This window comes from Dreissena polymorpha, unplaced genomic scaffold, assembly GCF_020536995.1.
Source record: "Dreissena polymorpha isolate Duluth1 unplaced genomic scaffold, UMN_Dpol_1.0 chrUn001, whole genome shotgun sequence".
NCBI lineage: Eukaryota > Metazoa > Mollusca > Bivalvia > Myida > Dreissenidae > Dreissena > Dreissena polymorpha.
Genome location: NW_026273315.1, coordinates 557,208 through 585,126, shown reverse-complemented (window position 1 = coordinate 585,126; position 27,919 = coordinate 557,208). Strand labels below are relative to the sequence as shown.

At 36.7% G+C, this 27,919-nt stretch overlaps 2 protein-coding genes across 2 annotated transcripts in view; one reads left to right on the top strand and one right to left on the bottom strand.

Moving 5' to 3' along the window:
* Positions 1-27,919, top strand: part of LOC127863133 (phosphatidylinositol-glycan biosynthesis class W protein-like) — a 251,496-nt gene that overhangs the window by 29,455 nt on the left and 194,122 nt on the right. The window lies entirely within an intron of this gene.
* On the bottom strand, positions 1,986-23,480 carry LOC127863131 (uncharacterized). Its single transcript, XM_052402508.1, has 16 exons — positions 23,357-23,480; positions 14,711-14,808; positions 14,341-14,488; positions 13,790-13,897; positions 13,410-13,499; positions 12,824-12,924; positions 12,293-12,458; positions 11,291-11,356; positions 9,443-9,553; positions 8,575-8,663; positions 7,913-8,042; positions 7,051-7,193; positions 6,499-6,877; positions 4,979-5,254; positions 4,702-4,773; positions 1,986-3,926 (listed from the first exon to the last, which is right to left on the bottom strand). The coding sequence occupies exons 2-16, from the start codon at positions 14,765-14,767 to the stop codon at positions 3,781-3,783; spliced, it is 2,082 nt and encodes a 693-aa protein (XP_052258468.1). The 5' UTR covers positions 14,768-14,808; positions 23,357-23,480; the 3' UTR covers positions 1,986-3,780.

Here is a 27,919-nt window from a genome sequence, read left to right as displayed (position 1 = left end):
GGGTAAAATTAAAACTTGCACAACTTCATTATTTTATGGAATATCACATTGAAAATATGGGCAAACATAGAACCCAATCAGCACTTTAAAATGAAACCATATATGATGTGATCCGTAGTTTATATTCGAAGTTTTATTCGCTAAAACTATGAGGAGTTTAAATAGAAAATCAAATGCATCGGCAAAATGGGGTTAATAAAATCTGGTGTAATTTTATTATGTAACAGAATATCACTATAAAAAGGTGTGAATTCATTAAACCGAATCAGTACTTTAATACAAAAATCAAATTTAATAATATTTAGGTCATATTTTCTTAGATAAATGTGTCACAAGTTTACTGCAATTGGAGCAAAACGTGTGTTTACCGAGAATAGCGTAAAAATGCAGTAATGTTCGTAACGATTCTTACCGTAACCTCCAATGATGTCCCTTGTTTACTGAACTGGTCTGATGAAAACATTATCCAGCAATTTAAAAATAACATATTCAGTCAATGTCAACAAAGAACTCGCTCTAAATTTGCTCTTTAGTTTGCAGCTTTTACCCGCTTCGCAAAAAAAAATGGCGTCGTCTATATTTTTCTTCAAGTCTCGCGAAATCCCGTTACGGGTGAGAACTCGGCACGCTTTATTATATAAATGGGTGAGTCTCCAGTCTCTGTTATCTACGTTTCTGATTAGGCGTGTCTTTGTTTAACTCGTATATGATGACCTTTACGTTAGTCTTTTGCTGACACTACATACATTGTCTTCCTGTCCGGTTTATACGGTTTATACGGAATGTATGGATGACATGTTAATAAACATTAACGTTCGTAATATCGGATCTCTGTGGTATAAAATACAAAACACATTCGAGTTGGTTGATTTGTCACTAGGAATTGAAGCTGAAGTGATCTGGCGATCCAGGACTCGATTCTAACACACAGAGGTATGTTTAGTATTCATGCTTTATTTTCTTAAAGAACCAAAGTCATTGGATTTTCTCGCGGAAAGGACTTGTCTAAGCTTTACTCTGGCATGTTTAAGACAAAATTGTATACTTACAAACAACTATTTCTATTAATTCGGATTACGTCAGAAATTTAAGATGGGTTATATTGGAGCCAATGTACCGGTAGGTAGGTTTTTTAGTCGGTCAATCCTTAAAACATGTCATAAGTTGGTAGATCGAACTAATGAACCTCATATTTCTCGAGCGATTGAAACTTTTAAGATTAAATATGCGACTTGTTCGCTATAATGAAGTTTTGATGAGCAGGAAACTTTAAAGTCAAGTGATCAACTGCTCCCCGAGTTAGTTTCCCTTACATTGAGCTGACAAAACGGTGCGCGCGTGTGTGTGTGTGGGGTGGTATTACTTACGTTTCTGTCCAAGGATAATTTTGCGATTTCCAAGTATTTAACTATCTTAGTATATGATGTTCAACGTAAGTCCATTAAATAATCGTAATAAAGTTCTAATAAACGTGGATGTATGTGTAGTGAATCGATTTAGTTAATGCCCAATGAGTATTCACCATCATGAAACGCACAGGGAGACAAAGACTGTATCTATGTGGAAAGACTCACGTAAATTTATATTCATATTCAACCCTCGACATGGTCTCTTTGATTCGTAGAATGTTTATAACCGGAACTTAAAATCTTATCTTCATGTTCGCACGCGAAGGCCTAACATGCGCACATGCAAGTCTTTACGTGCAAACGGAACTATACGTCTCTACTTGCTTCATTTGACCGATTAGAGACCTAGAAATCATTCAGATATACATGCTATTATTAATATCGTTGTGCGCCCTCGAAGACATGACGGGCGCAAGTAGAGACTTGCAAGATATTTCGGATTTCACCCTACGCGATCGTACCAGTCCAAAGTTTGCGCTTCCTATATGAGCATATCGGAGATACTTTTTTTATGGACGGATGCTTATTGGGTGCAGATTTAACACAGGAACACTTGTTTTCAAAGATCGATTTTATTTCAACAAAAATAAAAGTGTTAAAGTTCAATTGTCAAGTTTATGAAACATATATGAAAATATCTTAAATAACATATACACATTTATCATTTTTGTTTTAACACCACACATTGAGTATATTTATTATTTAATTTGGTGAATACATTTGCTTTTTGTAAATTATTTTCGTAAATTTCGTATATTACTATCTAAATTATTTGTGTTTTGCAACAGTTTTTTTCGTTTTGCTATTCGAGAGGGAATTATAAATAGATTTACATAATAGCACGTGAAACTACAACATATAATAGATAGTGCTCAGGGAAAATACGTTTTTCAGCTACACTCTGGTAAACACGAAATTCGTGCGTACTATTCTCAATAAGGTGGGATCAAACAATGCTTATACGTTTAGAATTTGAAAATCATAGATGACGCTTCAATCCGGTATCCTTATAAGTAAACGATTTCATCAATTGCTGCGATATTCCCTTTAATTAGTGAACTTAGTTAAGAGTTACACTTAAATTACAAAGTTATATTTAAAAAAAATCATAGAACAATATTTTTTTCTTAACGCGAGGTTTTCCGAGAAAACGTGATCTTTCTTGAAATATAGAAATGTCTTTGTTTTAATTTTTTAATCATGAAAACAATATGCTGCCAAACAGTATGCAGTTTGCACCACAAATGTTGGTGGTTGAAGATATTCTTCTTTTCTCTGGTGTTATTATTTCGGAACCTTTTACGTATTTACACAATTTTATCATAATGGTATATGCAAAGAGACGCTGTAAATTAAAGCGTTAACAGCATTCAAAGCATACATCTTTAGAATATTAAAAATTCAACAAAGTAATAATAATATCACAGATATAACAACCAATTAATTATTTTCTCGTTACTATCTTAAAAGAGGTGGGTTCAATTCGTTTGACTTTTGCTAACAAAATCGTTGCACAAAAACCCGTCCAAATCATTTTAATTGCTTACCTATGTTTACCACCTCGATATTACCGTACATTTTAATCCTGTGTTTACTAAACCGAGAGCGATTTCTGGTCTTGAAAGTTTTGTAATTGATATGTTATTTTCTGATCGTAAGGCATATCATATGAAACAGATAAATGAAACAATAATAAAACACAATCATTGCTAAGCGCATCAGTTCGCACTTTAAGAACAAAATCTCACAGCGATTTTCAGGACATTGTCTTTAAAATGTATCATCTTTAACATTAGCACAAGGTTTTATTCAACACTCAAAATGTTTAATCCTACTGTTTTATCCTGAAACTAATTAAAATGATACACAGGCTTATTAAGGCGAGAAAAGTTGTCACGGTCAAAACGTAACTCACATTCTTACTACATTTGCTAACAACTGGAGTTTTAACAATTTTATATTCACTTTTCAATTATGCAATTTATGAAAAAAAACATGCATTCTACTTTTGTATTTATTATCAAATCGTTTTGATTTTTTCACGTTGATTATCAGAGGTTAGTTCAATAACTTTTATCAAATCTAGGGCCCATATCATCCAATGTTTCTACGGAATAATAAAGTTAATTTTCAAAACTATAAATTTCCCAAAGTCCGTTATATTTGATGTAAATATTACTTCGTCTTTAACAGCTTAAATCCTGTAACGATTCGATTGATACCATTTCCTGATTCAGATACTACAGACAATCAGGGTCAATATCATTGATTAGAAAAACTCTGCCTTAATTTTTGACTGCAGTTCACACATTCCTAATAAGAATTGTGATTACGGGCCCAGAGCGTCTCCGTCTCCGCACACGTGACAGCTCTACTTCCTGTTCCATGCTGATGGCGCGGAGCATGCGTCGCACGTGCACATGGCCCTCTTTCGCCAGCAGATCTTCCTGTTGTCGGGGCTCATGTGCCCCTTCATAACGCACTGGGGTGAGTTGGGGTCGTTCGGTCTCAATGGACCTTTAAATGTAGAACAAAATAAGAACATAATAAGTGATACATAGGAATTTGGATTTCCGGTCAAATTAAATGTAAACGTTACAGACAGTTCTAGGCATAACATCAATAAAATGTTTCCCGGACTCTTCGGTACCGTTACACTTAATGTTAACATGCACTAATTTAAGACGTTACATGTGATAGAACATACGCGAAGTTTTGTAAAACTAGGAATGCTACATAGGGATTAAAATTCCCACAATATTCGTCTCTGCATTTACTAGTATTAGATCATTTCACTGACAACGGTTTAATCAATTTTCAATTCTTTTTATGCTCCCCCAAAATTTATTTTTGGGGGAGCATATAGTCGCCGCTTCGTCTGTCCGTGTGTGCGTCTGTCTGTCCGTCCGTGCACAATTTTTGTCCGGGCTATTTCTCAGCAACTAATGACCGGAATTCAATGAAACTTTATGGGAAGCTTCACTACCAAGAGGAGATGTGCATATTATCAGCGGGTTCTGGTCGGATGATTTTTCACAGAGTTATAGCCCTTTGAAATTTTCTATAAAAAAAATTCTTGTCCCCCCAACTACTGTGCCCTCAAGACGTTTCCTTTTATCTGAATATATAGTGCAATATTGTGACAAAAAAACTTTGGGGAGCATCACCCGTCTCCGACGGTTTCTTGTTTATACATGTTGGTGCAATGTATTGCGTGTGTTTACGTTATTCTTGCACTTTCCTCAATCCTATTAAGGCGCATGCGTAGCGTCTACACAGCGTCACAACGTACCTTGTTTCCAGAAGGTGAGGATTTCACGGGTAGCAATCAGACGCTCCCTTTTACACGCTGTGTCGTTTTTATCTGAAATAAGAAGGAATTGCAACAGGATTATCTAAACACTTTAAGGAATGTAATAAAACACTTCAAAATCTTCATCTGCAATAAAACGGAATATGAGCGTGTGGAAAATAATCAAAATCTGCATATGCATCAAATTGCAATTGCAATGAGTCAAACAAAGATCAATGAAATTAAATGCCATAACATGACTGATCGCGCAACTCACATTCCCCTTCCAGTATGCCGTATCGATCCAGGTGGTGCAAGCCAATTACCGTCGCGTAGTCGCGCGCGAACTTCTTCAAGGTCAGCATGCGGCAGACGTCATCTGAAGTGACTTCCTGTTCCATGTCGCAGCGTTCGCACAAGGCGGCGATCTTCCTGAGGCAACGATTCCACATCCCGCCACACATCCAGTCCGGGTTGTTGACCTTCATGGCGTTCATGTAGTCTCCGTCTAGCATGTCGTCCCAGAGATCGGTCATACTGGTTTCAACGGAACCTGTCCATATACTCGCAAATTGTATATGTATATTAGTCGTGTTCTGAGAAAACTGGGCATAATGTAGTCCGCACAGGCTAATCAGGGACGACACTTTCCACTTTTATGGTATTATTCGTTTAAAGGAAGTCTCTTCTACACGAAAATCCAGTTAAGGCGGAAAGTGTCGTCCCTAACTAGCCTGTGCGGACTGCACAGGCTAATCTGGGACGACACTTTACGCACATACATTGTGCCCACTTTTCTCAGAACACGACTCATATAGTCGCAAATTAAATTTCTATTGCGTTAAATAGTGTAACATGAAGAGTATATCATCGTTGATATTAATTAAACCCGCATATTTTCATAATACAATTTATTACATGTATAGTAAACAATACTTCAAGTCCATTCGCCATTTTCTAGTGCAATGAAAGACAAATAAGCTAACAATTACCAGCGGTCTGATTGGGTGCACTGTGATAATGTTGATGATTTCGGGCATCATAACTCTAAATTGCTGTTTATTTTAGAAAGTATTTCCGACTGTGTATGTGTTGGTGCGTTCATAACCAACGGTTTGGAGTTCTAACACGTAGGAACTTAACTAAGAGGGCAACAGCCCAATGGATTGATAGCAAGCATCGAAACGACAAACTGTTGGTTACTAACCCAATGTCCAACACTAAGCTGTAAATTATTTAGATTCTACTACGAATTGTTATTATTCGTCTAAATAATATAATCAAAAACAACATTTTAATATATAATCCGTATTGCCATGAAAAATATTCACATTGGTTTCCGAGACGTCAACGCATCAAAACAATTTAAAATGACAGATCTTCGTTCATAAACATCGAATAATAATCCAAGTAACTTTAATCCAAGTAACTTCGTAAGTTATATTTCATTCAGTGAAGCAATTATTCTTACAAATGCAAACTAATAAAGCAAACGTAAACGTGTTTTGTAGGCGTAAATATAACAACTGCACAACTAACTAATGTGGTTTCACTGCGTTGCACAGTGCAGATTTGTTTCTCAAAAGATTGCTAAATTGCGCGTTTATGCACGTGATTTTAATGAACGATGTCTTAAAAACTACTTTCACAACATAAGGCTCCGCCCAGGATTTGTTGCAGAATAACCCACATGTGTTTGCATTCTTTGAATATAGAAAAAAGTATCAGATCGGGGAAGAATGCTCACTAAACAACAGGAAATCGATCAGGATTTCTTAACACTTGCCATAAACTTACCGCCGTTGGCGAGATGAAGGATCTTGATGACCCGTTTCACCATAGTTTCCAGGCAATCGAAGCCAGGGTACTGTTTCTTCAGCAGGAGGGACACAGCGGTCAGGTTGCCGACAATCTCCGCCAAGGTCTCCTGGAGGTATGCGCGATGCGGGTGGTGGATCTGATCGTTCAGGAAGAGATCCTTAAACAAGTAAGCAATCTTTTCGAAGGTATGATCGAGGTGGCACAGCATCCCACGGCTGGTACGGTTCGATCCCGAGGGGTGCGAGGCGTTAATGATCGACAGCAGGCCGCCCATCTCGATATGCTTCTTCAGCAGCTCCCGGAAGTTCAGGCTGGATTTGTTTGTCATTTCCGCGATCCTCAGGTCGTATATGGCCTGTAAAGGTTATGGATCAATGAATCTATCCCAAACAGGTAAACATCCAACGTATCAAACCAATATGAAAACATCAAAATAATGTATTAAAAGGATAACAGTAAAGATTTCATCAAGTTTATAGTACAGTGCACATGGAACATTCTCACTTCTATTTTTTACAAGAGGCTCACAGTTTTATTGTCTGCGGTCCCAGCAATCAGCTTGGCCTTGGTCTGTTCATACGAGGTCAGCAGGTCAGCTATGTCGGTCGTGTCCACAGCCGGCCCCGCGTTAATCCCTTCCATCTCGGACACTTTCCTAGCGACTGCATCCGCTGGAAACGAGAATGTGGTAGTACTCAAGCGACTGATACAAGTATTGATGTGATATAATAATACAACATTTCAATACTGAAATGTACGAAATCATCGTTTAAAGCGTGTCGTAATAGTCAAAATTAATGCTTTTGCGTAAAATGTACTCCCGGATCCGAAGAGGTAAAACAGGGGGACATTTTTACAAACCGTGAATTTATGGTAGGCAAAGAACTCTCTGTAATTGTGTATTCCCCCATGACCCTTAACACGCAATTGAATTTGAGCCTCGCACTGACAAAACGGGGCTTAATGCCTGTGCGTAAAGTGTCGTCCCGGATAAGACTGTTCCGTCCGCACAGGCTAATCAGGGACGAGACTTTCCGCTTGTGTGGTAATTTTCGTTCAAAAGAAGTCCCTTCTTATGAAAAAAATCCAGTTAAGGCGGAAGGTATCGTCCCTGAAGAGACTGTGGGGACTTCACAGGCTAATCTTAGACGACACTTTACGCACAAGAGTTAAGCCACGTTTTCCCAGAGCGAGAGTTATTTACAAATTCTCTACGAGATTATAACCTAATATCTTAAGCTCCGATGTCGTTCGGTGGTGTATAAAGCTTTAGGTGGATATACCGATTTACCGCGAAGTACCATAACTTTTCATGATTTTGTTTCTGGAGCTTCTTTATCCATGTAGATGATTTACTGAGACCGTTCTAAAAGCTCACAACTATTCTTACCGGAAGTGAGGTCCGCCTTGCACTGGTTCGTTTGGTCCTTGAGATACTTTCCGATGACCTTCAACGCGCCGTATCCGTACCTCTCTATGTCACTATGTGACGTGTCCCTTCTCTCTGTCCATCTGCCGTCCTGAAAAATGAAGCAGTTCAAGGGACAGTGTACCCGTTCAAAGGAATATTTATGCTAATAAAGTAGTACTGATTATTGCTCTGAATGTATTTAATTCTTTATGCATTGTACATAACTATATTAGGATTTATTATTATTGCTTTATATTGACGTGTATTTCGGGCCGGGGACATTTGTTTACGAGGAAAATTCTAGTTGGAAAACTTGTCAACTACACGAGCCTCATTCGGAGAAAACCGGGTTTAATGCATGTGCTTAAAATATCGTCCCAGATAAACTGTGCAGTCCACATGGTCTAATCAGGGACGATACTTTCGGCTTTAATGAATTTTTCGTTTAAAGGAAGTCTATTCTAAAAGGAAATCCAGCCCAGGCGGAGAGCGTCGTATCTGATTAGCCCGTGCGGACCGCATAACCTAATATAAAGCGTAACTTTACGAACAAACATTAAGATCCGTTGTCACATAACGCTAAGCCGTTTTCACAAGACCTAGCCACGGTGCAAAACACAAACTTAAGTGCTTGTACTTACGTCCATAAAGACGGAATCCTCCATTGGGCTGCGGAGGAACACTCGGGCGTCCTTCGCGGACCAGCCGTTCTCTACAACCTCACACACGTCTGTAACACAAACGGTTTATATATTACTTTGAATATTTTATGCCGTTTATTTTATTTCAATGGAGTTTACGCTATTTCAAGAGCATTTCAAAATATCATTGGAGTAAGTAAACCTACTCCCACTTTTCCTGCACATTCTTTGATGCTTTCCAGTGCCCATATTATCGCAGTGACCCACAACTTTAATACATGTACTTACATCAGGTGGGCAGGAGCTGGCCGTATATACAAAAGTTATTACAAATCTCAATGATATCGCGGTCGGGTTGGGATTTAAACTCAGGATTCCCGGATTAACCTACCATTGCTCTACCTACTGAGCTCACAGTTTTATTGTCTGCGGTCCCAGAAAAAGTAGAGCAAACTAGCAGTATGTTATCCACTGACTCCCCCACCCCCGCGTGAGATTTAAAATTTTCGAGAGCACCTTTGGGTACAATTTTTCTCCCCATTCCACATGTCGATTTGACTATGGTAAAATGCACACAATTAACGTGAAGTAATAAAATATGGAATTATCAGATTGAATTACTAAAATGATTGAGAAGTTAAACGAAAACTGCCATTGGGTGGTATCCTGAGGAATTTCTTAGATAAGTTCATATTTAATGGAATTATTCAAATGCGATTTTTGTTTTGTTTTGTAATGAACCTCTGCCTAATTACGACGCATCATTTGCTTTTTCTCACTAAATTGCGTGTATGATTATCAGTAGGTAAGACGGTTAAGTTGTCACTAAAACTATTTGTGTACTCAACCCAATTTAGTGTTTCCTTACCCTCTGTTTCGCAGCTGACGTTGTAGAGAAACGTGACGTAATTATTCTTCTTGTTCGGCTCGTTGAATGCAGCGTTCAGTGCATCGAGGAGCAGGACTAGCTGGTAAGAGCCTGCAAAACAGGCGGACATTGTCGTAATATAGTACTTATGATAGACTTACGATAAAACTTAGCAGCGGTTTGATTGGGACTTCGCGTTTTCAGCATAGACGCTCGATGGCAATGTTTTTATGTTGTTGTTTTTTTTACCCGTTGTTTATTATAATGCATAAACATACTTAATCAATAGAAATCTTCCGACAAAACGTCTTCAAGATAGTTCGACTATGCACATAGATATCTATGTACATAGTCGAACTATCTTTTTTTTTATAGATATCTATGTACATAGTCGAACTATCTTTTTTTTAAGAAGTCGTTTTGTTGGAAGATTGTTATTGATTTAGTATGTGTTTGCATTATAATAAACAACGGGTAACAAAAAATAAAATAAAATAAAAACATTGCCATCGAGCGCCTATGATTTTCAGCATGTTTAAGGAAAACAATTTCTTGGACAATCCTGACTGGTGTGAGCATGTGCAATTAATCTGAGCGGTGTCGGATATGTGTGTATCGTCGGGTATATTCGAAGGGAGGCGGAAAACTATAACGGGCGAGGCATGGTATGGTATTGCGCAAGGGGGGGGGGGGGGGTTAGAGGGTTAGGGTTAGGGTTTGGGTTAGTGTTAGGGGTCGGGTTAGGGTTTGGGTTAGCCTAAACCCAACCCTAACCCTAACCCGACCCCTAATCCTAACCCTTACCCTAACCCTTTTTTGGGGTTATCACCTCGCCCGTTGTAGTTTTCCGCCTCCCATATTCGAACGCTCATTTTATACTGCTGTGTCATCTCTTAATCAATTAAATTAGCTGCACGACATATAAACAAATTATTTGCTTTGCCATCTGCAAGTGTCTAAGGAAGCGTCTGCTATAACAGGTTAATTTTGGATTTCATAAAAATAGCTCAAAATTAGCTTACCATTACGCAAGCAAAAACGACATTTAATATTATGAAACAAAATCTAGCCGGAATATGGTGAATTAAATAAAAACTATGAATATTAAAGTGTGTACTTTCATATGCAAGCGACTCCTCAGTAAAAACCTGATTGCTTGTTTCAAGATTCATTCTTCGAAATTCACTGAAAACTTTGTTTAAGGTGTCAAGAATTTTCGACCATGTCCATAAGACATAAAAAGTCACTGAAAATGTACATGTACGTAATATGACGTCCCTTTGAATTGTGAAATACAATGTATCAGTATATTTTGTTAAACTGCAGCACTTTACTTATACATGTCTTGGATAAAAATAGAAATGTATAACCGTCAGGTCGTCAATACCAGAATACTTACTATTTTTCGTCCGATTTATTGAAATACTAGTTAAATTTAAGGACCTACATTGTTATACATGTCTGATTACCGGTAATACATTTGTAATATGTATTATAATAATATGAAAATTAATGATAAGTATGAAAAGCAAAATATTTTAGAAAAACCCAACACGTGCAATAAATGTTTATGAATAGGGAGGAATACGTAGCCTATGCCGTGTTTGAAAGGTTTATGAAAAAAAGATACGTGAAGATCTATAGAAAGTACTTTGAAGTAAAGTTTAGCTGTATATGTGTTCTAAATGAAAGAACATGTGAGTAACTTTAGAAAAAAAAGTAAAACGAAACAATTTGTATAAAGTGTATAAATTGTTTCCTTTTTCCTTTTTTTCTCAAGTTACCCACATTTTCTTTCATTTAGAACACATATACAGCTCAACTGTACAGATAGCAGCTCCTACTTACCACATAATCCTTTCGGCACGACAGTCTTGGTAAGCATCGCTCTGAAATCTACACTGCTGATGTTGGCTGAAATATAAATGATGTCAACAGTTGTTTACACGCTTATATACTAGTAAAGCATTTTTAGACTATGCCATTTTACGTGTTCATTATATTTTTGAAAGATATGTGACCGTCCGCACCAAAGCCACGTGGTTTTCATGTAGTTGCTTTCTTGCGCTGTAACGAAGAAAGTATGAACTTAAACAATACATGTCGGATTTCGCGACCATATATTGGCACCTCAAACTCCGATCAAAGTCAGAGTAAATTGTGTGAACCAGCCCCTCAACTAGCAGAATATTCAAACAAATCGAGCCTGGCAAAATGGGCTTTATGTATCTGCTTTACAGATTACCCTTTGCATTCCACACAGGCTTATCTGTGACGATACATTCCGTCCGAATTGGACTTAATTTTAAAAGAGACTTTATTTAAACAAAACATTCAATAAAAACGGAAAGTGTCTTCCCAGCAACGTATGTTTTTATCGAGCGCACATCACCATTACCCCAAAAGACGAGTTAGTAAAGAGTAAAAAGGAGATGCGATGCAGGAGACGCTATGGATCACATGGGTTTTTAAATGTCCGATGTTTAACGGACTCTACTGTGCACGTCTATCTAAAGTGTAAGGCAAATTACGAGTTCGTGAGTTATATGTAGTGGGGCATTGAACCTGCGATTCAAGTGCATAATCAATTGAGCCTCGTTCTGGGAAAGCTGGGTTAAATGCATGTGCATAAAATGTCGCCCCAGATAATCATGGAAAACACTTTCCGCATACACTGGATTTTCGTTTAGAAAAGACGTCATTGAAATGAAAAAAATCCATAAAGGCGGAAATTGTCGACCCTGATAAGCCTATGCGGACTGCACAGGCTAATTCTGGGGTGACACTTTACGCACATGCATTCAGCCCAGTTTTCCCAAAATGAGACTCATTAGTTATTATACAATGTACCTGGGAAGAAGCAACTTGTAGCCAGGACAATCGACTTTGCGTCGATGCCGGGGTTCGTGTACGGACCGGAGGTTTTCATCTCGAAGTGGCGCGTGAAGAAGGCAGTGGCGAAGTAGCAGCCCTTGTTGGCAAGGGGCTTGAGGAAGCCAGTTACGTTAGCCTTTATCTGGAAGATGATACATAGATCAGGGTGTAAAGCCATGGACCATGGCTGATTTAGTATTTTTATTACGTAATTATATATTTTAAAGTAATCGTACTTCAAATTTGTGTCAGCATATTTGTCCAGAAAAAATCAAAGTTACATGTACCATAATTAAAGGTTTCTTTTTTCTTGTTCAATAAACAGTTTTACAAAGTAAAAAAGTAAATCTCCTCCTTCATTTGATTTTATTTCTTCCCTAAAACATTTTTTGACAAACTCGGAAAGTGTATTTCCGGATTAGCCTGTGCAGCTTGCACTCTAAGCAATGACAATAATACCATATTTCATTGAACACGGCTAATAAATAATGCACTAGAACAACTTACCATGTCGGATGCGGGTATAGGAAGAGAGACCGAGCTCTCTGCCGCTAGATCCGTGACGGCTGTAGGCTGATTTCCGGTCAAGGTCAGGGCTAGGTCAACATCTTTCATGAAACACATAAACATTAAACACCATACATACATTGCATATTTTATAGTGCATTACATGTAAACATATCAACAAAGTATCACTCCAAAAGCTTCATTAAAGCGAGGTCCTGATTTGTTTATGGAATGTCCTCAGTTGTCAGGTACGTCACATGTAATTGAATGTAAATTAGTAACCCTTAAAAAGCCGCGTTTTGAGATAACTGGGCTTGCTCCATATGCGTACCGTGTAGTCCAGATTAGAATGTGCAGTACTCAATAATCAGGGACGACACTTTCCGCTTTAATGATATTCTTGAAAGTGGTTGCCCTGATTAGCCTGTGCGGACTGCATCGGCTAATCTTTACGCACAAGCATACAGACCAGTTTTCCCAGAACGCTGTTGTTCTGTTTTTTTTTCACCCCCATCCACAGCTTAATAACATTAAACGACAATATATGTTTACAATCTTAATACAAATACTTAAGCTCGAATCTTACCGGATGAGTCGCACCAGAGTCTTCCGGTCGTTGCTCCAGTGTAGCGGACCATTCCGGTAGAGTCCAGCACACTGAGGTTAGCCACCACCACTGGAAAAGACCGTAATACCCCTATTGTGTGGAACTTTTTATATGGAATACGAGTGATAACAACGATGATGGATATCAACGGAGAATTGAATTATTTTATTCTGACTCTTGAAATATTTAGTCTGCATGACATTTACATTGTTAAGTTTAATATCATCCTTAATTATTTTGTGTAGTTTATAACCTAAAGTTTGATACATAATTGAACAATTATTTAAATGTAATAACAAAAATACACGAACGTTCTCCGGATTTTGTATTTTGGATTTGATACTCATAACATTACAAACCTATGTTCTCGCAATCGCTCTGCTTCAAGAAGACGTTCAAAGGGGCCAGCTCTTTGAACCATGACGTCACTTCCTCTGAGTTCAGGCTGCTGAGGTCAATTCTTTTACCTTCAAAACAACAACAATTTCCGGTTAACGTGCTCAGCCATTGAAATGATTATCACCTCGAACGCAACACCAATAAACGTTGCTAATATTGTAAATTAGAAATACGTTTAAATGAGTCCCGCTCTATGAAAACCCTGTTAAATACATGTGCGTAAAGTGTCGTCTCAGATTAGAATGTGCAGTCCGCGCAGGCTAATCAGGGACGACACATTCCGCCTAAACTGGATTTTCGTCAAGAAGAGTCTTCGTTGCAACGAAAAATACGATAAAAGCGAAAAGTGTCGCCCCTTATAAGCCTGCGCGGACTGCACATTCTAATATGCGACGACACTTAACGAACATGCATTTAACCTTTTTTTTCACAGAGCTAGACTCAAATGCTTGTTATTAAAAATTCTAATGAAACTGGCGCCAGATAGTGACAATACGGGCAAGACACTTACTAGAAGTGGACGATGTCGAGACGAAGGGAGCACCCTCTGCTCCCGTGTCAGGGTCAAAGGTCGAAAGGGAGGCCTTGGCGCTCCACGCGTTGATGGATGAATTGGAAATCCCCTTGGCGTACGCCGTGAAGTTTTCTCCGCAGAAACCCTGTGGAGTGAAACAGGAAAGTTAAAAATTAACTTTAATTCCTCATCAAAGAGAATTCAAATTATTCGAGAATAATTTAATATCAATTTAAAAAAAAATGGATTTGTTTGTTGTTAATTCCTTATATATATATATAAACGACACATAATCAGTAGTAAGAAATAAGAATACGAACAGAGAGTTTCACACGAGAGGTTGTTTTGAACTTCATGTTTAACTCACGATGACGTCTTTGTAGTTTCCATCCCTATTCACGAGAGCCTCGTGCAGCACGCGCATGGAGCAATTCAAGTACAGGGACTCCGGCGCCTGTGCAGCAGCTGAAAACCAATGTGACCTGCATCTGCATAAAGTGTCGTCTCAATTTTGACAGCGCAGTCCACACAGGCTGATCAGAGACGACACTTTATACCAATTTTTTTTATCTTTTAAGGTTTCCTTGCTTGTTTCTGTGAGGGCATTTTCCTGGTATACGCACTTGTGCTTTACTGAAGGATCCTTATTGGATTGTTTATTGTTTTGTTTAGCGCTGGCTTGATTACCGCCGGGCCGGTGAAAAAGTTGCTGTTGTTTGTTATTGTTGAATGTGGTTGCATTTGTTGATGGTGGTTGTTCTTGTTGATGGTTGCTGACGACGACGATGATGATAATGATAATGATGAAGAAGAAGAAGAAGATGATGATGATAATGATGATAATTATGATAATTTTGATAATGATGATGATGATGATGATGATGATGGTGCTTGAAGCGGTCTGATACAAGTTGCTGTAAGCTGTTGCTGCTCATTGTTGTTGGTGTTGCTGATGTTTGATGTGTGCAGGTGATAGTGGTTGATGCTGGTTATTGCTCTCGATGGAATTGATGGTTAATATGGCGATTACAGTTTTTGGTGTCGGTTGGTGTTGCTTGTTGTTTACGTCTTATGTGTTTTAGTAGATGTTTTTTGGAAAATTTGCTGTTGTTTTGGAGGTGAATACTTTGTCAACACGAAGCACATGTAATTCAATAATTGATCAAATGGTAAAATACCTAAGTGCCATTATTATCAAGAGACAAATAAATCGTGACATGTTAATGGCCGACAGTCATTTATTATAAATGTCTGTTATATCGTCCCATTTCGGAATATTCAAAACATTTAACAATTTAACATTGCGTGTGTTAAATGAATAATTTAAAGAAACTAGTGATGTCATTTTAGGATCAATAGCCTGTTTGTCCCGTTTAAAAGGCTGCCATTTCAGTACTTTGTTCCTGCAAACACAGACAATTGGAAAGATTTGAATAGGGACAATTACTTAAATTAAACAGCCACGGGAAGGGAGGGGGATGGATCGCGCTTTCACGCACGAATTCCTGGCTTGTTTAGTGCACCAAACCATTTGCATCAATTAATGTTATGCTTCTCTTGCAATTTTAATGTGATTGGTTTATGCGGTGTCATCCAGTACTGTAAAAATTTTACTCGTCGAGTGCAACGAAGGTGACATGAGGGGTGCTTTATAAAGTTGTATGTTACGCATTCCGCACGTGTTAGATTTAATATTTATCATGTCATGATCGTTTGTTTTTAGTAGTGGCACATGCGTCGTGATTAGTAACACGTGCGTCAGTACGTTATAGTTAACATAACACAAGCTAAAAGTATCACGTGCGCACGTAAAAAATCGCATTGGGTAGTGTCATATACTTATAAACACCTCGGTTTGAACTAAAATCATCATAATTATCAACGAGCGTTATGCTTATCCTTTTCAAACACCCTTGCCTCCAGCTTGGTATTTAGCAGGTTGTTCCGCCTAAACAGGATTTCCTCGAAGAAAAGACTTTCTTTAAAAAACAACAACACGTAAACAAACTGAGCATTTGCGAACTGCGCATGCTTATCTGGGACGACACTTCACGCACACGCATTTAGCCCTGTTTTCCCTGATCGCGCCTTAATTCTTTTTGAGTTGAGCGGTACTCTGTTCAACTTATAATTATGTTTTATTATTCGTTTCTTTTTTCTATTATGATGGATGTATTATGGAAACAATATGTAGCATTTTTTATACTAATTACAAGCCGGTAACATGGACGGTTCAATCTCAAGTGTTTTTAAAACTTGTGACAAAACCCTAAGCTTTTCAAATATTTAAATATGTATGCTTTGAATGGTATTGTTTGTATCAACGGGTTAATTCTGAAATGCGATCAATATTCAAAGCAAAAAATATTACTTAAAAAGTTAACAACAGCAACACCTCCGGAAAACGAACAACAGACATTCGTCAAAACCTAATACACAGCGGTTTTCGAAGACTCATCGTCAGGCCTCTTGAATGACGTGCCATGTCATTAGCTATCCCCGTGCTGTTGTTTATTTTCTCATTTTATAACGTTTTTGACTATACGAAAAGAAGCTTTACCATAATAATATAGATATGTTTAACGTAAATATACGAACTGTCATAAAATGTCGGTTATCTGTATATAGCTTATTACTTTTTTACTTTGGAAAAAAACATATCAACCGTCAAAGGGACCTTTCCACAGATTTTGGTATGTTTTGAAGTTTGTCATTACATGCTTTATATTGATAAATGTAAACATTGGATATAAAAAGCTCCAGTATAAAAACAAGAGTACAATTAAAGAAAGAAAAAAAGTAACCATCAACTGGGCTCGAACCACTGAACCCTGGAGTAAAAGTATATCACTTAGACCATTCGGCCATTCGTGCTCATACAGTGAGTGATGTTTTTATACTTTATATTTAAGCAATCCTCGTAGTATCACACAATATAACGACAACAACAGAACTCTCCAAATTATTCAATCATTTTGCGTTGAAAATCATTATAATTTTCAAGTTTTTAAATCGTAAAAAGATGCATACAATTGATATTTTACAGCATGATAAATATTCAGTATTACTGTTTCTTCACAAATATCTTAGATACAACGAAAATTTGCGAATCTGAAACTATTTTTTTTCATTTTGTCAATTTATCAAAACGTGAAAAGACCCATTTAAATGCCACAAGCTACAAATATGTAATACAAAGAAACAGCTATCTTTCATATCATCCGACCATTTTTACGTGAATTTATAACGTAACTTTGCGGCGTTTTAAATAATTAATTTATGTTATTGCTTGAACTTGTTAACTCGGTTTGTGGTGAAAAATATAAAAAATGACGTCAATATGTATTGCATACGGACATTATTTGTTTATTAAAGCATGGACAATCTAAGGTATTGCGTATTCGAATGACAACAACTTTTGTGGTTATGATGTTGTTTGAAAGGCTCGTTAATTTTATGCTTGTTTGGTCAAGTTTAACCATGAACGTTACACACATGTGCGTACAAAATCTTGTTCGTACGTGCTGTTTGGTTGTTTTGCCTTACAAAGACTGACGGGCTGCCGAACGATACAGATTTAAAATCTCGAATTTTTGTTGTAAAACTTAAATATTACTGCCAATTTTTAAAATCAGGTGAGAGTTTTCCGCAGCGAAGATTAATTTTGCGACAAAACAGTATTAATGTCTATAACAATTTCAATGTGGAGAAGCTAAAATTCCAAACCCGACTTTGAGATATCGTTTGTCACATCAAACAAACCGTTCCCCCTAAAAAACAGGAGAAGCTTAACACATATATTTTAATTAAAATATTTTCAACCTGATCCTCACCACACAGAACATTTTGATATCTTACGGACGTCTTACGGACATCATGCGGACGACTAGCGGCGATCTTAGGACATCTTAAGTACATCTTTCTGACTTCTTAAGGACGTCTTACGGATATCATGCGGACAACTTACGGACATCTTTCGGACATATTACGGACATCTTTCGGGCATCTTTCGGACATCATGCGGATAACTAACGGCTATGCAATGGCATCTTACGGGCATCTTTCGGATATCTTACGGATGTCTTACGGACATCTTTTGGGCATCTTACGGACATCTTACAGACATCATTAGGAAAACTTACGGACATCTTTCGGACTCTTTCGCACATCATGCGGACAACTGACGGACTTCTTCCGGACTCTTTCGACATCTTACGTTCATCTTGCGGACATCTTGCGGACAACTAACGGGCATCTTTTTGACATCTTTCGGACATCTTACGAACATAATACGGACAACTAACGGACATCTATTGACATCTCAAGGAAATCGTGAGGCCACCTAACATACATCAAACGTATGCCTTGCGTTTTTTAGAACGATGCAAATCCTACGTTCAAAGGACACGACTTAAATGTAGCATTCTTTAAGCATAAACACACGTACTGACGTGTCAGCTGTACGTGTGGACGTCGTATAAATTAAACTCAAACTTTGTTATATACCTTTGATGAGCCACGTTCTCAAGCATTAACCCTTTGCATGCTGGGAAATTTATCGTCTGCTAAAATGTTGTCTGCTGAATTTCTAAAATTAGCTTTTTTCGATTTTTTTAAAGAATACTATCAGAATAGCAAATAGTTTGGATCCTGGATCCAAACTGTTTGCAAAGGCCTTCAAAATTCGGTTCCAGCACTAAAAGAGTTAAAATAGCGCCTTAACACATCGCTTGTATGAGTGTGAAGAGGCTGTAGAAAATAATTGCCTGTAGAATCGCATGTATCGTACAGTATTGTCTATTTGAGACCTTGTTGTCATAGAAACAATAACAAATGGTTGATTAACGTGTGTGGGTGCTGTATTGATTCTGTAGGAATTGAAAAAAAAAACAGCACACAATTACAGTCCACTCTCGTTATCTCGACATCGGATATCTCGATATTCTCGATATGTCGAAGTAAGTTCAATGTCCCAACTTTTTTTCTTCTTTATCTATATAAATAAACATCGCATATCTCGATTTTCGTTATTTCGAATAATTCGATATCTCGATATAAAATTTTGTCCCGAATCCCGCTTTTACAGGTATTTACTGTGGTTTGTCTCGAAGTGCGAATAACTGTTCCAGTGTCGGCAAAAGGTGAGAACAAATTTCTTTGATTCTTCACCGCCACGCTTCGCCCGGCTGCTCACGATACTGTGCGGTAGGAAATTGATCCGTTAATTGCATCAATGATCGCACGTGTGTAGTGTCGTTTGCCCTTCACACTTGAGTAAGGCACTTTAACTGTCACTTAAACATCAGTTAACTGCAAAAAATACACAGCCTGTATGTAGATCTGGGGATGTTGAGTAATAAAGATAATAAAGACAAGACTCAAAATGGCTTTTAATTTTTATTTGATCCTGTACTAATAATCGATTGAACTTAGCATTTCGAACTACAAAATGTGCATGTACAGTTCAGTATTCCGGAACGTGATTTACGCATGTTCAGATGGAAAACCCTCGTCTTAATTGGACGTCAATTGCATCATGTATACATGTAACAGCTATTCCCTTTTTTGAGTCGACGCTAGATTTTTTTCTGGTTGAGCTTTTAATTTATTTTGCTAATATTTTGAAATTTAACTTGATAATATAAGAACTGGTGAAGAATAAAGACGCTTTTGAATATTTATGTGACTGAACTAAAGTAGGAAACAACTTGTTTATGGTAAAACAAAGTTATGATAAACATGTTAAGCTGACCCATTCATACAATTTTACGGCGACGCTTAAAGGGATCTTTTCACGCTTTGGTAAATTGACAAAATTGAAAAAAGTTGTTTCAGATTCGCAAATTTTCGTTTTAGTTATGATATTTGTGAGGAAACAGTAATACTGAACATTTACCATGGTCTAATATAGCCATTATATGCATCTTTTGACGATTTTTAAACCTAAAAATTATAAAGCGTTGCAACGCGAAACGATTGAATAATTTGGAGAGTTCTGTTTTTGTCGTTAAATTTTGTGAAACTACGAAGATTGCTTATATAAGGTATAAAATACATCAAGTATGTGTTACTTGGCGGAATAGCTCAGTAGGCTAAAGCGTTTTTACTTCAGGACTCTGGCAGGACTCCAGGGGTCACTGGATCGAAACCTGGTCCGGGCAATGTTCTTTTCCTTTTTTAATTTTATTCTTGATTTTTTACAGGAGCTTTTACGATCCAATGTTTACATTTATCGATATAAAGCATTTAATGAATAAGTTAAAAAAATGCCAAAATCTGTGAAAAGGCCCCTTTAAGGAAACGAACATTTTGTGTTTGGCCTGATAAGGACATAACGAAGACTGATTTCGTAGAGGTTTCGGTGTACATGTATAATGGCTCATGTAAAATAAAAACGTTTTTGCTATAAATTATCATAATAAGACATCTTTTTTTTTTTTAATTCCGGTATTTGAATCTGCAGGCTTTATTGAACCTCGCTCTTGGAAAACGGGGACTTATGAATGTTCGTAAAGTGGCGTCCCAGATAAACCTGTGCAGTCCACACGTGCTAATGGGGTACAGTACTTTCCGCGTTTAGGGAATTTTTCGTTGAAAGGTTTTCTTTTCTGAGCAAAGATTGTCGTCCCTGATCAGCCTGCGCAGGCTTATCTGGCATGCCACTTTTCGCGCATACATTAAGCCCCGTTTTCGCAGAGCGCGGGACACATTGGAATAAAACTGATTTGAAACTAGCTAACACTAATACATCAATAGTCATTATAAATTAATTTATGAATGTATTCCGTCAACGCTAGTTCATAAATGATTTACTAAATATTATAGGACTAGCGATCTTAACTCTTTACATGCCACATATGCCCGTCACAAAAAGCATGATGCCATTTGAAGAGTTGTTATGCAACTAATAATATTCGTTTAAGATTCTTTCAACAATTTAAAAACATTAAAGCTTGTTCTTCTCTTGTTTGTCATATTTATTTCCTTGCCGCATGTGTAAAATACTGTGAACGTCAGTATTTCTGTCTGCGTTGCTAAGTCAACGCATTTTCGAAATGTTGAGCGGTCTAAATGATTTGGAAATGAAGACATGATCGATTTCGTTCTCTTGGTCTTGCCTTTTTTTGGATATAATATGCAGTAATTTATGCATAAACAGATCAGATCCCTACAGAACCATATGAGAACACTTTCTGGAAAAGGTCTAATGACTTTAATTCATAATATTTAATAATCTCAAAATAATTGGCCCCGTATTCGGATGCACTCTTAAATGGACCTTTTCACGTTTTGGTAAATTGACGACAAAATGGTTTTAGATTTGCACATTTTCGTTGTAGTAATAATAATTGTGTATCGATTGTATAAATAATCATCGGACAAAATTCTAATCAAATTCAATTGTAGACTGTATATTATATCTGGTGATATACATTGCATGTCAGTGGTATACAATGCATGTACTTTTTGGAAAGTTGAACTTCAAATATATTTTAATGTAATACACATGCATAGTTCTTCGTAAACAATAAATATTTTTTTAAACTTTCTACTGTGGTCGCACGCGTAACAGCAAACTAAAATGCAACGCTTTGACGGTACAAAACATTGTTGACACAACCGCTGCAAATTCACATACAGTTGCACCGCTATTGGAGACTGGCCTTGCATCTGCTTTCAAAGCGAATTATTGCAATAAAAAAACATTGCTGATAAACAAATCCACTTCATTAATCCGAGACTGATCATAATTACAGGCAATATTCGATTAAACATTGATGCGTTTTTTGATCAACCTTGTTCTGAGATAACTGGGCTTAATGCATGTGCGTAAAGTGGTCATCCCAGATTAGCCTGTGCAGTCCGCACAGGCTAATCAGGGACGACACTTTCCGCATAAACTTGATTTTCTGTAAGGAAAGACTTCCTTGAAACTAGAAATACCATAAAAAACGGAAAGTGTCGTCCCTGATTAACCTGTGCGGACTGCACAGGCTAATCTGGGATGACACTTTACGCACATGCATTAAGCCCAGTTTTCACAGAACAAGGCTCACATCTATCGCTTAGTCCTCTAGAACGCTACTGAGACACACGAAAACCGTAGTTTATGATCGCCTGCTTGGATCCCTTATCCAGGCGTTTCAGAAAACACAGCAATTGTTGACGATTCATATTATGACTCGTGAATCCTTTTCAAAGCTCGGACAACAGGTTAACACAATATATTTTTATTTTTTTAAATAAAATAGCATAAAGAAAAACATAAATCATTTAAATCATACAATCATGGTTTTTCGTTCCGCTAAAGGAGAATTTTCGCTACTGGCGAGTCATTTTCGGACACGCATTCTGTATTCTCGCAATCGGTCAGCATAAAGAAATAATATGCATATTTGACATTTACCGTAAATTCACATAATTCATAAGTATGTAACAGGTTATAACAACTAATTTAAATTTTAAGTGCATTGCAAACAAAGTCAAAGTACTTTCGGAAATCTTGATAATGCGAATGTATTAGAGATATATACCTTTTTATGAAAATGTTATCATACATTTAATACAAATAATACATTTATATTTAATCTGACGCCACTTATTTGGCTAATATGAACGCATAAGATATCAAAATAAGATCGACACGCATACTCAAGAATGACATTGACAGGCTAGCAAAGGTTAACAAGAACCATCGCCAGTATAAAATTGACAAATCCACAACAAACATACGGTAATCTGTATTTAAATGATAATGAAATCGAAATATGCTGGTTAAGATCTGTAAGTTTGCAATCAATGAGCTATCCATCGAACGATTCGTAAGAGCTATACACAACTGCTATTTAATATAACATTACGTAAAAAGTCAATCATTGTATCATATACTCATATAATAACGTAAGGCATGCTGCTATTTACTTACCTAACGAAAATAAAGATGACGTCCATATGAAAATCCAAACGATACTTTTCGTACAATACATATTTGTTTCCTCTCAAATACCCATACCTGGTGTGCTAACACTGTATAAAGCTCTCCGGAATACTGTCTTCTACATTCTACCCGGCGAATCCTATTGGCTGCTTTTAGTAGCCATAGCATCGCGCACACAACTCTGTGGCAATGGTGCGATGGTACATGTAATACAATGTAATACAATGCTGGGGACCGAAGCTTTGCTGAGACGAGTAGTATTGGAAAACGGTTAATTTGTAATCTGTGTCAAGCACTGTTCGGTACCATATGTGGGAATTATATATGCACGACAAACACGTAGTTCAACATCGACAAACTTCGGAAAACCTGTCTGTGTAACTGATTTCGGACAGAGCATCACTCGAATTACATTAGCGGCGTTGGTTAACCCATTTATGCATTGAGGACTCTCCCTTCCTTCTAAATTGGATCAAGTTCTTTCCAAAATTAGGAATGTCTAGTATATTTATTATTATATTTTGAATATTTCTTACAGAAATTTCTTTAAGCAAACAGCGCAGACCCAGATGAGACGCCGCATGCGGCGTCTTATCTGGGTCTACGCTGTTTGCCAAGGCCTTTTTCTAGACGCTAGGCATAAATGGGTTAATCATTTATGAATATGTGTTTACATAATAGCTTAATTAACAGTTTTTGTTATAAGTAAACTTTATGAATTGATATTTCACAAAAAATAACAATTCTGAAATGGCATTTACCCATTTAATGTATAACTCGGACAACCAGTTGTTTGGCTAACAACAAAAGGCATCCAGAACAATAAATAATGGTCAAAATAATAATACAAAACTTTATTAATTCAATATATGTATCAACAAGATTAAATAACGGGAAACAGTTATCGATATATTAATAAAGGCACAACTAAAGGTTATGCCTCTCACGCTAGAGCCCTTGGACCATCACTGATCAGATGTACGTGGGCATAATTTTCCAGATAGATACGACACAAATAACAGATACCAAATAGATATTACACATCAATTAACCCCTAAGCCTACCCCTAACCATAACCTTCGTGGGCGGAGTTAACACCGCATTTCTTTTTGCAATTTCTCTTTGGGTGATGAATATATTGGGAATATAGCGTTTACCTCAGCACCTTTATGGACACATTAAAAACCCTGTACCGTATATTATTCTATACTAACGTTAGAGTCTGTCAGTTGTTTCTTTAATTAATTTGCTCTGTTATCTTTGATAACGGCGGTCATAACACACATTGAACAAATCCATAACACACATTGAACAGATCAATTACACACATTGAACAGATCCAAAATCTTCTGGCAAGATGTTCAAGACTATTCCAGTTGTGTTCAATATCAAAAGACGCCGTAAACGTACATTTTAACTCAGTTCATTTTGAAATACGAATTCACATACTTCGCAAACTACCCGTGACCAATCAAAATGACGCAGGTGACGGACTAAGGACTCACTGCTCTCTGATGTCCATTGTCTTCCAGAGCGCGAACTTCTACCGATGTCTGAGTAAAAGCAAATAGTGATTTTAAAGGCTACAGTATACTAAATTTTTCAATAGGGAAATGCTATTATCTTTAAATCAATCACACGATTTATTTGAAGAAACCATGTTCTGGATCGGCACTGGTCACGACTTTATTTTTTAATGTTTCTTTGAACCTATGATAGGGAGGAAAGTGCTGTGTACTTTAACCCATTTATGCCTAGCGTCTAGAAAAAAGGACTTGGCATCATGCGGCGTCTCATCTGGGTCTGCGCTGTTTGCTTGAAGGACTTTCTGTAAGATATATTCTAAATATAGAAATACATATACTAGACATCCCTAATTTTGGAAATAAATTGATCCAATTTAGAAGGATGGGAGAGTCCACTCGGCATAAATGGGTTTAATTCGCTGTGAGGCTGCATGATGAGACATTCACATTTGACGATGACTTTCAATGGGAGAGTAGCCGGTAAAAATATGGCTGTATCAGTGAACTTTGATGCGCGTTGAGTTCTTTATTACACATACAATGACCTACTTGTTTGTTTAAACATATTTGGCTTGGAATGCTCTTTTAAGCAATGATATGGTTATAAGGGTCTCTTAAAATTTACTTTTATTTTGTTGTTAAAGTTTTCCTTTTGCATGGATTTTTTTTAAGGCAGCTCTCTAGTATATTGTTAGCTTATATAGGCATAGAGGGTAGGATCACATTCCTTGGAGATAAAAAAAGTTTTATTTAATAAACATGCAAATGCTTCATAGATATCATCCGACCGGAACCACAACCACAGACTTGCGCGATCTGACAATATGCCATAGAGATTCTGTATAACAATTTTATTGAATTCGGGTTACACGTGGTATTTATTGACTAGAAATACCAGGTAAAACGGATAGTGTCTTTTGGTGAAAGATGCACATACACATGTGACGCGACCAAAGTATTATCATTGACAAGCTTCGTGTTAGATTTGAGCAGTGTGTATCTTATTAGAGGACGGTAGATTTATGTGACGGTGTCCAAAGCGGTTTGGTGTGTGTTTTTTTGTGTACCGCTGTTAGTTCATTGTCACGAAACACAGCATCCGTGGAAAAATACACACACGACAACATATGGAACCATTCGACCCCAATGAAGGTGCGGCTGTATTATGTGAGTAAAGGCAAAATGAAACTCTATTGTTTTGTTCGATATATTAATATGTATACTGTAATTTTATATAATGTAAAATATATTATAATTATGTTGGTATATTCATCATATGCATATACAATATAAATGGGGCATTCCCCCCCCCCGTCCTTGCCTGCTTTAAGGTTTCTTCCTTAAATGCATTACGATGCTGCTGCTCTGGTAATATTAAAACATCCAGTAATACAATTTGAATTAAATCACAGTTATATTATCATATTTTTTAAATATAAATTACAATTCTATAAACGTTAAAAATACACGTCATTGTTTTTGAATATGTCAGCACCAAATATGAGATTCAGTGAGCCTGTCATCCACTTAAATTATCAATATATGTACTTGCCATGAGCGTTCTGGTGACAACTTTCGAATGTTTTGTCATGTATTGTAGACACAACTCGCGGATGTTATAAAATACTCTTTTGATACTGCTTGTTGAGTTTCATTATTTATATATTTAATGCTAGTATATATGTGTTATATCTTTCTACGATTATTGTCACACGCATAAATACAGTCTATATTTTTTACGAGGACATTTAACTTGAAAAACCGAAATCCAGTAAGGCTGTGCATACGATCTGGGCCACTGACTCATTTACGGGTCAGACATTTATTGTTTTATATATGGTCACACTTTACAACTAACCTCGCCTGGCGGATACAGTCACGAAATATACACGGCTATAACTTTGTCGCGGTGAATTGTAAAATCTAAAAATACATTCAACATAGGGTTCTGTTTTCGTTAACAATACAAGTAAGGTAAACTACGAGCGTAGTGTTTAAAGAACGCGTGTAAGTATTCGTACATGCCAAGCAAATACTATGAATCACGCAAGCACGCGATAAGCTTCAACAACAAAGTAGCATATCAATATTTGTCAGATTATAAAAGCAAGGTGTTATTGTCATGCTGGTTTATAATGACATACGTTCTAAATCACGTTACGTATGCATTTTAAAACAAATCTTTGTTTTACGTTTTATATGTTTTACCCGTTTGTCAGATTGAAGTCACACATGCGCGAGTATACACAAATGTCGTTAAGCCGTGTCTATATTTCTTAATTTCTAATTTGATTAAAATGAAATGAACCGCATCAATCTTTCTAACATGCTACAATAATTTGAATTTGTTATAATGCATTAGTAAATCAAACTCCGACCGTAAAACTCATTTCGATTAAACCGTTCAGAAAAACGCATTAAAAATATTACAAGTATATAATTCGTTTCAAGCCATCTATTTGCTCTCAAACATGTCATCCGATGTATAGTTAATGTTGAATTTAATGTTTAAGAACTTATCGCGAACATGTAAATTAATATTTTCGATGAATTTACTAGCATATTGTAGAGTGCTGATTAATTGCACATATTCTATTCATTTCCTTTGTTCTTGTCTATTAGTTTCATTTACAGTACATTTCACTGTTATTGATATAATAGATCATACATACATTGTGAATATAAAATCAAGAACGTTATGGCAAGGTTGTAACCTAATAATAACAGACTTTTAGTGTACGATTTCCATCAATATAATTTTAAAGAATCCGTATGACAAATCTTAATATGTCTGGATACACATCTATATAAAATAAGTGTTAAGTAAACCTCTACTGCATTAAACGACTCTTTGTTCGGTGCATTTTGCAAAATTAATATGATATGTTTAAATTAAAGAGCGAAAACTATTTAACTGAAACAAATTTCAATAATTTAGCATTTATTTTTTATTTTGGCGATGTTTATTTATGCCTTTCACACTGATCAAATTCAAAATTGTAATGATCATATAGTCTTATTAATTACGACGGTGTTTCTCTATCAGTATCTTTCATTTTCAAAATCAGCCATAAATAATTTTCGAAATCCTATTTATTGAATATAATAATAA